This window comes from Hypomesus transpacificus, chromosome 3 (assembly GCF_021917145.1).
Source record: "Hypomesus transpacificus isolate Combined female chromosome 3, fHypTra1, whole genome shotgun sequence".
Lineage (NCBI taxonomy): Eukaryota > Metazoa > Chordata > Actinopteri > Osmeriformes > Osmeridae > Hypomesus > Hypomesus transpacificus.
Genome location: NC_061062.1, coordinates 12050006 through 12062059, shown reverse-complemented (window position 1 = coordinate 12062059; position 12054 = coordinate 12050006). Strand labels below are relative to the sequence as shown.

The 12054-nt window shown below is 43.7% G+C and overlaps 3 protein-coding genes across 4 annotated transcripts; all 3 read left to right on the top strand.

Annotated features, from left to right (window-relative positions):
- The first annotated feature begins 789 nt into the window (after positions 1 to 789).
- On the top strand, positions 790 to 1965 carry zpcx (zona pellucida protein C). Its single transcript, XM_047051951.1, has 6 exons — positions 790 to 1001; positions 1076 to 1184; positions 1266 to 1351; positions 1431 to 1516; positions 1602 to 1826; positions 1949 to 1965. The coding sequence occupies exons 1-6, from the start codon at positions 790 to 792 to the stop codon at positions 1963 to 1965; spliced, it is 735 nt and encodes a 244-aa protein (XP_046907907.1).
- A 40-nt stretch (positions 1966 to 2005) lies between these two features.
- On the top strand, positions 2006 to 2868 carry LOC124466415. The gene is made up of 2 exons (XM_047018250.1): positions 2006 to 2712; positions 2805 to 2868. Exons 1-2 carry the CDS (start codon positions 2126 to 2128, stop codon positions 2824 to 2826), a joined length of 609 nt encoding a protein of 202 aa, XP_046874206.1. The 5' UTR covers positions 2006 to 2125; the 3' UTR covers positions 2827 to 2868.
- Positions 2869 to 3426: 558 nt separating this feature from the next.
- pabpc4 (poly(A) binding protein, cytoplasmic 4 (inducible form)) lies at positions 3427 to 11757 on the top strand. 2 transcript variants are annotated; one of them, XM_047018249.1, is made up of 15 exons: positions 3427 to 4065; positions 6589 to 6782; positions 6928 to 7043; positions 8268 to 8407; positions 8505 to 8599; positions 8700 to 8837; positions 8990 to 9085; positions 9216 to 9485; positions 9572 to 9662; positions 9962 to 10057; positions 10278 to 10405; positions 10654 to 10744; positions 10897 to 11027; positions 11151 to 11255; positions 11358 to 11757. In XM_047018249.1, the coding sequence occupies exons 1-14, from the start codon at positions 3870 to 3872 to the stop codon at positions 11250 to 11252; spliced, it is 1884 nt and encodes a 627-aa protein (XP_046874205.1). In that variant the 5' UTR covers positions 3427 to 3869; the 3' UTR covers positions 11253 to 11255; positions 11358 to 11757. The 2 variants fall into 2 exon arrangements, with proteins under 2 accessions (XP_046874205.1, XP_046874203.1); XM_047018247.1 differs by having other exon boundaries at positions 9962 to 10069.
- The last annotated feature ends 297 nt before the right edge of the window (positions 11758 to 12054 follow it).

Genomic DNA, 12054 nt, shown 5'->3' with positions numbered 1-12054 from the left:
CACATTATTTGTTTCAGTGACTTATCTGCCATTTAAGTCAACATTGGAACAGAAATTTGGCAAACGGTCTGTGGGACTCCCGCATAGTTTATGGAGTTTTCCGACGTTCACTTCGTCAGATGAGAATAGGAACGCCATTCTATATGACCCCGTCGTCAGTTCTTGGCCCTTTGGAGCGCCAAATGTCAACATGATTGCTGAGCTGGGACTTCTTATGAATTTACCCCACATTCAGGTGATGTGTGATAAAACTCACATGTCAGTGCATGTTGATATGCAATTAAATGGAGTTGAACTGAGCAGAGAGGAGTTGGTGCTTGGTGAGGGCTGCCTTAGCAATGGACAATTTGAAAACCAGCTTGTCTTTTCATACCAACACTCTCAGTGTGGGACAAATTATTTGGTAAATCAGATGTTTACTTTATCTAATATAAGTTTAGATGTCAAGTGTCACATTTAAGTTTAATTTCATTCCACACATACAGGGACGCAATGGAAGGAAGGTGTTTTCCAATCAACTTCACTTCAACCCCAAAGCTAGTATTGACACATGGTGGCTGCCTCCGTTCAGCATGCCCATCTCCTGCACACCGAAGAGGTTTGAACTGGTCTAAGAACTGACATCGATAACTGGTGTAGACCTCACGTTAATGGCTCATCTTTTAGGTCAAAGCTCAGATCTGCTACACATATTCCAACATACCCTTCTCTTCCGGAGAAGAATTGGGGCTTTTCTTTGAAAGCTATGCATCGTAAGTGATCTAGAGATGCGGTTTGGTTCTGGTTAATATGTTTCACACAATTAGTCATCGGTTGAATGTTCCTGCAGCATCCTGGATCCATCCAGAAGAATCAAACCTTTACTATAGAGGCCAGATTGTGCAACTGCAGGCAGCAGCCACAGTAGACCCTCATCAGAGCCTTTTCATCCAGACCTGTTTCGTCTCTGTGTTCGCCGACCCAGACGCTCGTCCAAGACTTGGGGTCATAGTAAACAAGGGGTAAGCTTCACAAGCCATGAATTTGTCAGGAAGGAAAACTGCCTTGAATTGACATGGGTCATGGCTCTCTGCAGGTGCACAGCATCTGTGGGGTCAGAGCATGCTGTGGTGGCTCAGTTTGTGGCGTTCAGGCGACATGATGCTGTCAATTTAATTCTCGACACCTCAAACCTACAAACAGAGGTAGGATGGTACTAGCTGTGAATACTGTGTTCATGGTGAAATTACCTTTTAGTTTTGGTGAAATGACCATGTCCTCTGCAGGTGTACCTACACTGTAGCGTAATCATCTCTGACAAGGGTGTGACCACTTATTCAAAATGCTGCAACTACAATGACTTAAAATCCAGGTACTGGGGCATTGCTTTGATATTGTTCAGATGTGTTCTAGTGGTTCACTGCTTGATGTGTGCTAAATGTATCTAACAGATGGGTGGAGCTGAATGGGAATTTTGATGTGTGCAGTTGTTGTGGCTCTAAGTGCAAAGGCTCTTCTAGTAGGAACATTCATATTGGTAAGTAAATTAAAATGTTAATGTGAACGTAATGCTGAATGTTTTGCAAGTTGTGCCATCTTGACCCATTTACTATTCACTTCAGCTGCCAAGGCAGTGGTCAGCTCTGGTCTGCTGATTATTGCGGACAGACCCATCCTTGAGCCTCAGTCTGTTGTCCATGAGCCTGACCACTCCTGCAGTCCTATGGAAACCAGATTTGTGCAGTCTGATTCCAGTGATCCAGGTGCATCTGCTCAGATGAGCTCTTCTGCCATACATGGAGCCCCAGCACCTACAGGTGTGGCAGTATCAGGTGACTCCTTCTCAGGTAGTGCTCTGGTGGAAAACACAATCCCAGAGGTACCCTGGTCCATTCCATCTACAATGAATGACGTGGTGGTCATCAGCCAGGACCTTGGGGATTCATTGACTATGTCGGTACCTGGACAGTTGCAGGTCAAAGCTAAACTTGGTCAAACAGCATATCAAGTGCCATCCATGCAGAGTGAAGCACCAGCTGAATCAGTGCAGAGTTCCTCCATAAACTATGAAAAAGAGGAGAACCAGTTTTACCCACTAAAAAACACAGTAAAAAAGGAACATAAGCCCTCAAATGTCATCCCATCCATGGAAAATGTCATCCCATCCATGGAAAATGTCATCCCATCCATGGAAAATTTCATCCCATCCATGGAAAATGTCAACGACTTTGTACTGACAGATGCAGAGGGGGACAGTTTCATGAAGGGAATGGATCTTGTCAGTTATGGATGGACACCACTGGATCTGATAGCATCTTTCACAGAGCCGCAAAGAAAGCAATCAAGTGGCAGATCTAAGGTTCCTCGTAAGAGTGTGCACTCCTCCTACAGACTGACAGGACAGGGCTTTCAACCAAAGGCAAAGGACCCCATTCTGAATAAGCTGACCCTGATTGAGAACAGCCACGATATTGGAGACGATGGTCTAGTTCTGGTGAAAATGGAGAATGTAGAGCCTGAGGTACATGGAAGAGCAGCAGATGACTCCAATTCAGTGGTGAGGTCAAAGCTGCAGCTGTCTCGAGTGGTTGATGGCTCCCAGACATTGAGCTATAAGGAAGAAGTAAGGCGCCCTGGACGAAGAGGGCTGACAACATTTAAAATGGAGGGCAAGGCTCAACAAAAGGGGCTGCAAGGAAAGGGTCTGGCTTTGTCTTTTGTGGATATACTGAGGTAAGTAATTTAACACAACTCATGGAATTAAACCCTGGAGTTTTCACTTAGTAGGTCTGTATGTGCCTTTTTGAAAATATTCTCTCCTTTAGGAAATTGGACAAGGCTGAATAGGAAATTGGACAAACCAGATATCTTCATGAAAATAAATTGTTCACAACAAACTGTAGATTTGTGTTTTTTGATGCAAATATTTAAGACTTGCCACCAGATGTGAATTTCTATATTTCTTATACCAAGCAGCAGGGGCAATTCTCAGATCAGACCTTTAGGGGTGCTCTGCATCCAATGCAAATGTGACATGAATACAGTGCCTTGGAAAAGTGCTAGACCCATTGCTAATAAATCCCTAATTTCACTGGGTAACAATTAATACATTTGTATTATTATGCAAAATATTGTATGAATGAAAAAACTAAGAAAGTCCCTTCATGAACTACCAGCATCAAATTATAATTAACAGTAATAATAATATTTAAAATAAATAAATATGAGGGACAAATGCAGTGACATTAGTTAATATCTAATAACCCCCCACGTAGCCTAGTCACACCCAGATGTCGCTGTAGGGAGCTTGGTTGAGTTCTTGTGACAGTGCTGCGGGCGCTCTCCCTTTTACACGGCACGCAGTTTTTTTTTTTTTTTCTATCCCAAAGTTTGACCCTAGCTACTATTTCCTCTGCACCGCACTCCCTATAAAGTGCCCATGCTTTTCTCACGCAGTCTCTTTCCCCGGCCACAAAACAACCGTGAGTGTCTAACTCACTGTTCTCTAAAACTTAAAAAAGAAAAAATATATAAAAAAATACAAAATACATAAAATCTTAATAAAAACAGTACCGTAATATTCAAAATAATTTTTTAAAAAATACATCTCTTTTATAATATTTGAAAAAAGACTGACAGGCCTCGGGCTTAACCCGAAGTTGGCGGCTGTACTTTTTGAAGAAGACTATTTTTATTTGGAAGACATCGACAACTTGTTTTCTAACTTGTCTTATCAGCGAGTCGTGGAAACTTTTATAGATAGGAACCCAAGTCGATCTGCCAAAGAGCGTTTCATCATTAAGCACAAAGCTCCGGAGAACAATTCCAAATAGTTTCAGTTGCAATTCTGTGGGGAGAAAAGCTTTCATTCATATTGTGATCACCGAGAAATGAGCACAGCGACTGAGGGGAGTTATCCAATGGCTTCTCTTTATGTTGGCGATCTGCACCCCGATATCACGGAGGCTATGCTGTATGAGAAATTCAGCCCAGCCGGACCAGTCCTGTCTATCCGAGTATGTCGTGATATGATCACCCGGCGCTCTCTTGGATATGCCTATGTCAATTTCTCTCAGCCCGCTGACGGTAAGAAATACTAATCTCAGTTACGATCAAGCTTTTTTTTGCCCTGTGGATAGTGCTTTATATGTGACAGTGCATGTGTATGCACGTGAGGGTGCTTTGAATCAGAAAGTTGTTACTGGCCTCTATATTTAGGAATATGCACCCTTACCTAGGCTGTATCTCAGTCAAACCTCATGTCTTAAGCACAGACAAGCACACCTACTTCATTGTTTTTCATTGACAGTCAGAGGCTCATACCCTTACAACTGTACAAATTGTACACATTGTTACATGTAAATGTCATATTTAATGCCAAAGCATTGCAAAGTACAGATTCAGAAAAGTCTGTTTAATGAAATTCCTTATGTTTTGGTGTTTTGCATTCAGCCGTCAGCATTAAGTATGTAGCAGAACATGAAACAGCAACCGTGACCATCTGACGAGGCAGCACTGCAGGAGTCAGGGACCAGCTTCAGCACTTCCATGATGCACAACCCAAAGTGACCCAAATTATGCTCCTATTTAAAGATCCACCATGGGACAGTTCTGTAGTGAAGTTAATTCCCATTGCTGGGGGGGTGGCAGATGAAAACGTTTCCCTGCTTAATGTTATGTCATCTCAGTGGATCCACTGGAGTTTCAACTCAGTGACTTCATTTTCTATCTGGCCTTTTGTCATTCATGAGTATGCTCTGTAGCAGATGATTACTTTTGGGACTATGACCGTATGTGATTGAGCAATTGAGGTTTGTGTAAGCCTATTTTGAGCCTTCCACCCCTGACCCATAGTAAGTGTGTAGTGTGGGTCATTTTGGTTGTTGTCAACATTGGACACCTGTCACAACCTGTCTCTGACCCTGTTACATTGCAGCACACAGGACCTAAAGTAGCCACAAAGCTGTAAAACATTTTACAGGGTTATCTGCTGCTGAAAAGTGTTAAATATCACCAACTTGTACTGGTATGAGAAAAGACAGGCTGAAGAGCTGCAGCAAGCAAGGGGGATGTTTTGTTTGGCTGAGGTTTGGTGGTTTTAGTGGTAGAAAGTAGAGCCCCCCCCCACACACACACACACACAGCACCACCAACCAAGTTTTCCTGGTTTTGTCACATGGTCTCTTTGCAAATTACATTTGCCATTGGCGTTAGTATTTTATTTTTTACTCGAGAAGGATTTGTTTGATGGGAAGCCTCCTTCAGCAATTAACTAGCTGCTCACTTATTCTTGGTTACATCATATCACAGCTGCCTTTTATAAACAGTCCCTAGACCTGGAGTTGCTCATCTGAGCATTCTTTTAAAGTCTCCTCCCTATCAATGGTAGAGAATGCTTAACTCACACTCCAGAACATGGCTGTCAGGACCCCACTCTAAATATAGACTCACTCAAAGGCTGCCCAAAGTGTGCCTGCCAGTAATATGTTCTGTCTTTGTCTTCTAAAATAAATGTTTGACATAAATGAGCAAATTCTCATGTCGGCATATTTTAAATGACCAAGGTTGCCATGGGCAATGTACTGTAGTATTTGTATTCAACATGACTTAATTAGGTACTTTCCTCAAAGCCACACAGATATAGTAATGCTTGAGTTTTTTTAAATTCAAACTCCCCTGGAGAACCTTCTAGGATTAACCCCCCCACACACACACACAAACACAGGCTGTTATCATCACACACCTTCTCTGAGCAGGGAATGGTTTGTGAAGTACAATTGCAGGGCAAACTGCTGATGCCAGCAGACGCAAGGTTTTGTTTACCAGACATTTTTTGCTCTAAAGCCTGGGGTGTGTGTTGCTGTGGAGTGAAGGGAACAAAGGGAAACTCTCTGGTTGGCATATGTGCCCAGATGGACATGAGAGCCCACATGAGACAAACGAATAGAGTGAGTGAATGAGGGCAAATAAGCCCATGATGGGGACGATTCATTGCTTTGAAATAGCTAGTTGTACTATTTAGCATTTCAAAGAATTGGCAATTGAAAGAAAGACTGGAAAAGTCAGTACCCAGTATTGTGAGACAGTCTCCATCATGTCGTAAGAAAGCCATAACGTTAACCTGGGTCAAGCTCCAGCATGTGGCCCCACAATGTACTGCTGTTCCCATCTGTCTGTGTGTGAGTGGGAGCGCCATGTGCTGGCCATCTTACCAGCTGCAGCTGTCCTTACTGCACTCACAGGCACAGCTGCACGCCTGACACAAATAATAGTTTGGTGTGGTCTGACTCCTCCTTAGTGGCATGGAGGAACAATTAGGTCTACACTTTTTGTTGTGTTAACACTGTAGTGGTGATACCACACTTTTGACAATTTACTTTGGTAAATGAGACAAGAAGTGTGATAGTGGAATGGAAGTGACTAGAAAGTGTGTGGTTGTATAATGTAAATGGAGCCTTGTGGTGTGTCCTGTAACAAATCACCAAGCAGCATTGGAGGCTCAGCTTGATGACTTGTGCTTTTTGTTCCTAGTTGTAAGAAAAACATCCATGTGGCTCCCCTTTTACCTCTAACCCCTGCTACCCCCCCCCCCCCCCCGTTCCTCTACAGCGGAGAGAGCCCTGGACACCATGAACTTTGATGTGGTGAAAGGGAAGCCAATCAGAATAATGTGGTCTCAACGAGACCCCTCCCTCAGGAAGTCTGGAGTGGGCAACGTGTTCATCAAGAACTTGGACAAAACCATTGACAACAAAGCACTTTACGACACCTTCTCTGCTTTTGGCAACATCCTTTCTTGCAAGGTAGCTGATTGAGGTTATACTGACACTGTACATAAGCTGCTCAGCTAATTAAAATCTTCTCATCCTAAATGTAGTCCTCTCAGATGTAGTCCTCTGTTGTGTCAATGAAACTTGTATTCTGTACTGTATGACCTCCTATAACTAGGTGGTGTGTGATGAAAACGGATCCAAGGGCTATGCCTTTGTGCACTTCGAGACACAGGACGCCGCCGACCGGGCCATCGAGAAGATGAACGGCATGCTTCTGAACGACCGCAAGGTGTGAGTGTCTATTCAATGACGAGAAGAGAGAGATTAGAGGAGAGGTTGGACTTTGGTTTCTTCATCAGATTATAGGTTAGTTAGAATGGTTTGTTGATACAAATCTCTGAAGAATCTTACCAGTCTCCAGATTTGTCTGGATGTGTTTCATGTGTTCTGTCGTGTTGAAAGGTTTAAGAGAATGGTGAAAGGAAACGCTACTAATTATAATGTAGTTGAATGAGAATGTTTGGTGTGAGCTGAGAAACAGTCAAGTGGTGTATGACTTCAGTTCATAGATGTGATGCATCTGTTCCTCACTGTCCCCTATGCACTGTTTGTCCTACAATTGCATTGTGTGTGAATTATACTACTACTAACAGTGAGATCCCTTGGATGATTAACTTCAAAACCCCCCCAACAACCCCCTCCCCCAACACACAAACACAAACACGTACACATACACACACACATACACACATACATACACACATGAACTCTCACTGGAAAAGGATTGATTCAATGTCCCTACTCCCCATCCAAACTCAGTGTCAGTCCTGTCTGTCTATCCTTCCGCCTGCCTGTTTGTGCGTGTGTGTGTGTGTAACCACGCTTGTGTGTTTTAGTGATTCGGCGAATGCAGGAATGCAATGCTGGAACACGGATTGGGAGAGGTCTGCCTAAGGTATATAAACATAATTTGGTCCTCCTCCACTTTACTCTGTGGACGTCTGTCCTTCAACCTCTTCAAGTATTGGACCAGGAAATGTTTGTCCCGGTGCCTTGTTCTTGGATGCATAACATGATGAGGATACTTGCATTCCTGGTTTGGTTGTTATGTTTAGTGTTTATGTTTATTGTTTTCTTGAAGGATTTTCATTGTTTGTTTGTTTGTTTTTTTTGTTTTTGAGATGGGCTTGATTGAATGTTTTGTGGTCCTTTAGAACAGTTGGACTGTCTATTTTTGAGTAGAAATGAATGAATACAATGGGATCAGGATTTTAGCCCACCTACAGTTTTACAGTATATATTTAAGACAGTGACAGTTTACCAAAATGCAGTCTTTTTAACCGCCTGTTTGAATTGTCTTGCTTGTCACTGATGTGAGAGCCTAACCAGAATCTGAAAACATGTTGCTAAGATTTAGAAAGAATACACAGACACTAAGATGGATCTGGATCCCACTTCATTCCTGCCATGGACTGTTTTACAAAAGTTATGTTGCTTCTTGGCCTCTGTTTTTAGGTTCGTAGGACGCTTCAAGTCTCGGAAGGAAAGAGAGGCTGAGCTTGGTGCCAAAGCCAAGGAGTTCACCAACGTCTATATTAAGAACTTTGGGGACGATATGAATGATGACCGGCTGAAGGAAATGTTTGACAAATACGGTAAACTAAGGCAGAACACCATGAGATAAACATAAACTGTCACACTGACTGCATGAAGATATGGACTTGACCTATTTGTGCATTTTGACCCTTGCAGGTAAAACACTCAGTGTAAAAGTAATGATGGACCACGGCGGCAAATCCAGAGGCTTTGGGTTTGTGAGCTATGAGAAACACGAGGACGCTAACCGGGTACTGCACATATTGTGTTCTGAGTTGGTTGGTGCGTGGGTCTGTATGTGCCAGTATTTTTGATTCACAATGCTGACTGTCCTGGCCTTCTCATCTGCAGGCTGTTGAGGAGATGAACGGCACAGAATTCAACGGCAAGATGGTGTTTGTGGGACGTGCTCAGAAGAAGATGGAGCGTCAGGCTGAGCTGAAAAGGAAGTTTGAGCAGATAAAACAGGAGAGGATTAGCCGTTACCAGGTGAACCAGTGAAACTTTCTTTACAAAAAGACTGGTAGGATCTGGTCTCATCAGCCACTAATTGCGGATGCCGTTGACTGTGTTTGAGTACAGCAACAACAACCAAATTATTATGTTCTAACTGGGTTTTGACTTTTTGTTTCCTATCCCAGGGTGTTAACCTTTACATTAAGAACCTGGACGACACCATTGATGATGAGAAACTACGCAAGGAGTTCTCTCCATTTGGGTCCATCACAAGTGCCAAGGTAAAAAAATATTAAGTGACGGAAAGAATGGAATTTGACAATAGGAGGGATACTTCAGTTATTTTCATTACCTTTTGAGGTTAAAGTAGGTTCAGAGGACCATATGACTATCTGACGTGTCAATGTGCAGGTCATGCTGGAGGAGGGCCGTTCCAAGGGGTTCGGTTTTGTGTGTTTCTCCTCCCCTGAGGAGGCCACCAAGGCGGTGACTGAGATGAATGGGCGCATTGTGGGCTCCAAACCCCTCTATGTGGCCCTGGCCCAGCGCAAGGAGGAACGCAAAGCCCACCTGACCAACCAGTATATGCAGCGCATCGCTGGCATGAGAGCCATGCCAGCCAACGCCATCATCAACCAGTTCCAGCCTGCCAGCGGCTACTTCATGCCAGCAGTGCCACAGGTGCGTGTGTGTTTTGGGGGAAGGGGTGGATGACTGTTTGTAGCACATTGCAGTAGTACAACTATCTGTCTGTTTGTGTCCTCCAGGCCCAGAACAGGACAACCTACTATGCACCCAATCAGCTGGCCCAGATGCGTCCCAACCCCCGCTGGCAGCAGCAGGGTGGCAGAGGCCAAGGTGTGTGTGTGTGTGGGGGGGGGATTAGTGTGGTGTGTATGATGACATCATACACAGCTTAACAAACTCAGCTTAACAGCCTATCCTTCATAGTCACAAGGCAAAAGTCAAGGACAAGAATTTGTTTTTTGTCAATGTTATTTGTAGGCTGCAAACTGACTGAGAAGTATTTTTATTCTTAGCCACCAGAGAGTCTTTCTCTATATCTGCTTTGGCAGATGGGTCCTCTGTCCATCTAATCTCTCAACAAACGCTGAACTCTCCTATATTTTGGCTGTGCTACCCCATCTCTCCTATAGGTGGCTTCCAGGGGTTGCCCAACTCACTGCGCCAACCCGGTCCACGAGCCAACCTGCGACACCTAGCTCCCAATGCTAGTGCCCAGGGCCCACGAGGTATGCCCCCAGGTGAACAGAGTTTGGTAAAACTTTGGACAGATCTCTGCTACAGCGTTATTGACCAACTTCATCCCTGTCTTACTGGACCAATGAGCACTGTTTAAATGGAATCACCCTTTCTAAAGAAAAAGCATGCACACGATGATTTACCGTATGCTGGTGTATGGTTGGACAAGGCCCGATATAGATATGATCTTTTCCTGCCAATCACCTCTAGGCGCTGGCCAGGCCATGGGACCTCGTCCCTCCTCCCTCCCTACCCCACGTGCTATGCCTCCCTACAAGTACGCCACAAGCGTGCGCAACACCAACCCCCAAGTGGTGCAGCCAATTGCCCTTCAGCAGGTAGCTCACATACACAAACCCTCTGTCACAGGAACACAGCCAGTTACCAGATATTACATATTACATTACAACAGTCTTAATCAAATCAAATGTATTTGTATAGCCCTTTTTACACGCAAGCATGTCACAGAGGGCTTCACATACGCCCATAGAACTGCCCCTCAACCAACCTAAACCCTCAAGGTTAGGTTGCTTGAGTCTTAGTCTTGAGTCTTACCTTCTCTTCTTGCTTTGTGTTCCTCTGTCAGACTCAGCCTGCCGTGCATGTGCAGGGCCAGGAGCCTCTCACATCATCCATGCTGGCCGCCGCTCCACCCCAGGAGCAGAAGCAGATGCTCGGTAGGTGCTGCGATAGACTTGGTTGTATTTTAGGATTGCAGACCCCCATAGGAATACAAGCGGACAAGCATTCTTTGGCGACCTAGCCTGAGCCCACTTTCTGTCTCCCTCACTCTATCTTTGTGTCTCTCTCTGTCTCTCTCTTCTTTCAGGGGAGCGTCTGTTCCCCCTGATCCAGGCCATGCACCCCAGCTTGGCAGGAAAGATTACTGGGATGCTCCTGGAGATTGACAACTCAGAGCTGCTTCACATGCTTGAGTCACACGAATCTCTGCGCTCCAAGGTACAACTATTTGGGACGGACGAAGTTCAAGCACTACATGCGTCATTTTGTAAATGCATCGCTTCAAAGGAATGTCAACAATCAAATATCTCCCATCAAACATTTGTGTTTGTGTACGCTTAGGTGGAGGAGGCCGTTGCAGTACTTCAGGCCCATCAGGCAAAGAAGGACGCCACCCAGAAAGTAGGAGTCATCCCTGCAACTGCTGCTGCCACCACCTCCTGATGTGTAGGAGTATTTACTTTTCATCAGAAACCTGCTTATGCTTCATGACCTTTGACCTAATATGGTTTGCAATGGCACTCATTTTGTTTTGTTTTTTCTTTTCAGGAAACACGCTGATAAGAGAAGGGGAGAGATTATTACACCTGTTTCAGTTTCCTGAGATATGTACTACATTATGCAAAACCAAAAAATATATATAAAAAACGAAAAATAAATTAAAAACCTACTTGAACCCTTTCAGAAATATTACAGTATTCAATTATTTTCCTAGTCCTGTAATAGTTTAAAACAGAATACCAAAAGCAACAAAACAATTTGATTCAAGGTCCTTCAATTTGTGAACCTTGATAGACCCTTTTTCTATCAAGAAAATGATATTTGCTCTAATTCTTTGCTTGAGGATTTTGTGTTTGAAGACTTGATTTGGTCTATTTGATTCCTTGTCCCATCCTGCTATCATGGGTGGTGTGGTATTCTCAATAAAGGGATGAATATATCAAGTTTACCACTTTGTTGTCTCTTTTTCATTAACAGCAATAAACAGCCAACAAATATGTATCAGGTTTAACATTGCAGTTCTTGGTTTGTTTTCTGATCAATGTTGGCAGCATTAAGTAGGTATCTATTGGTGTACATTACAGAAAGCAAAGACAGATAGTAATTGGCTGCGTTTTTCTTTGTGGTCCTTTTCACCCTCATATATTTTACTAATTTATTTAGTATTTATACGGTGGCCAACATTTAAATGATGTCCAGATATATATAAATGTACATGTACAAGACGTTCCTCTTTCACAGTCTG

Coding starts and splice junctions, on each gene's coding strand:
- zpcx (XM_047051951.1), top strand. CDS start 790: ATGTTTCACACAATTAGTCATCGGTTGAATGTTCCTGCAGCATCCTGG. Junction 1,185..1,265: donor CCTCAAACCTACAAACAGAG/GTAGGATGGTAC, acceptor TGTCCTCTGCAG/GTGTACCTACACTGTAGCGT. Junction 1,517..1,601: donor TAGTAGGAACATTCATATTG/GTAAGTAAATTA, acceptor TATTCACTTCAG/CTGCCAAGGCAGTGGTCAGC.
- LOC124466415 (XM_047018250.1), top strand. CDS start 2,126: ATGGAAAATGTCATCCCATCCATGGAAAATGTCATCCCATCCATGGAA. Junction 2,713..2,804: donor TCTTTTGTGGATATACTGAG/GTAAGTAATTTA, acceptor TCTCTCCTTTAG/GAAATTGGACAAGGCTGAAT.
- pabpc4 (XM_047018247.1), top strand. CDS start 3,870: ATGAGCACAGCGACTGAGGGGAGTTATCCAATGGCTTCTCTTTATGTT. Junction 6,783..6,927: donor GCAACATCCTTTCTTGCAAG/GTAGCTGATTGA, acceptor TCCTATAACTAG/GTGGTGTGTGATGAAAACGG. Junction 7,044..8,267: donor CTTCTGAACGACCGCAAGGT/GTGAGTGTCTAT, acceptor CTCTGTTTTTAG/GTTCGTAGGACGCTTCAAGT.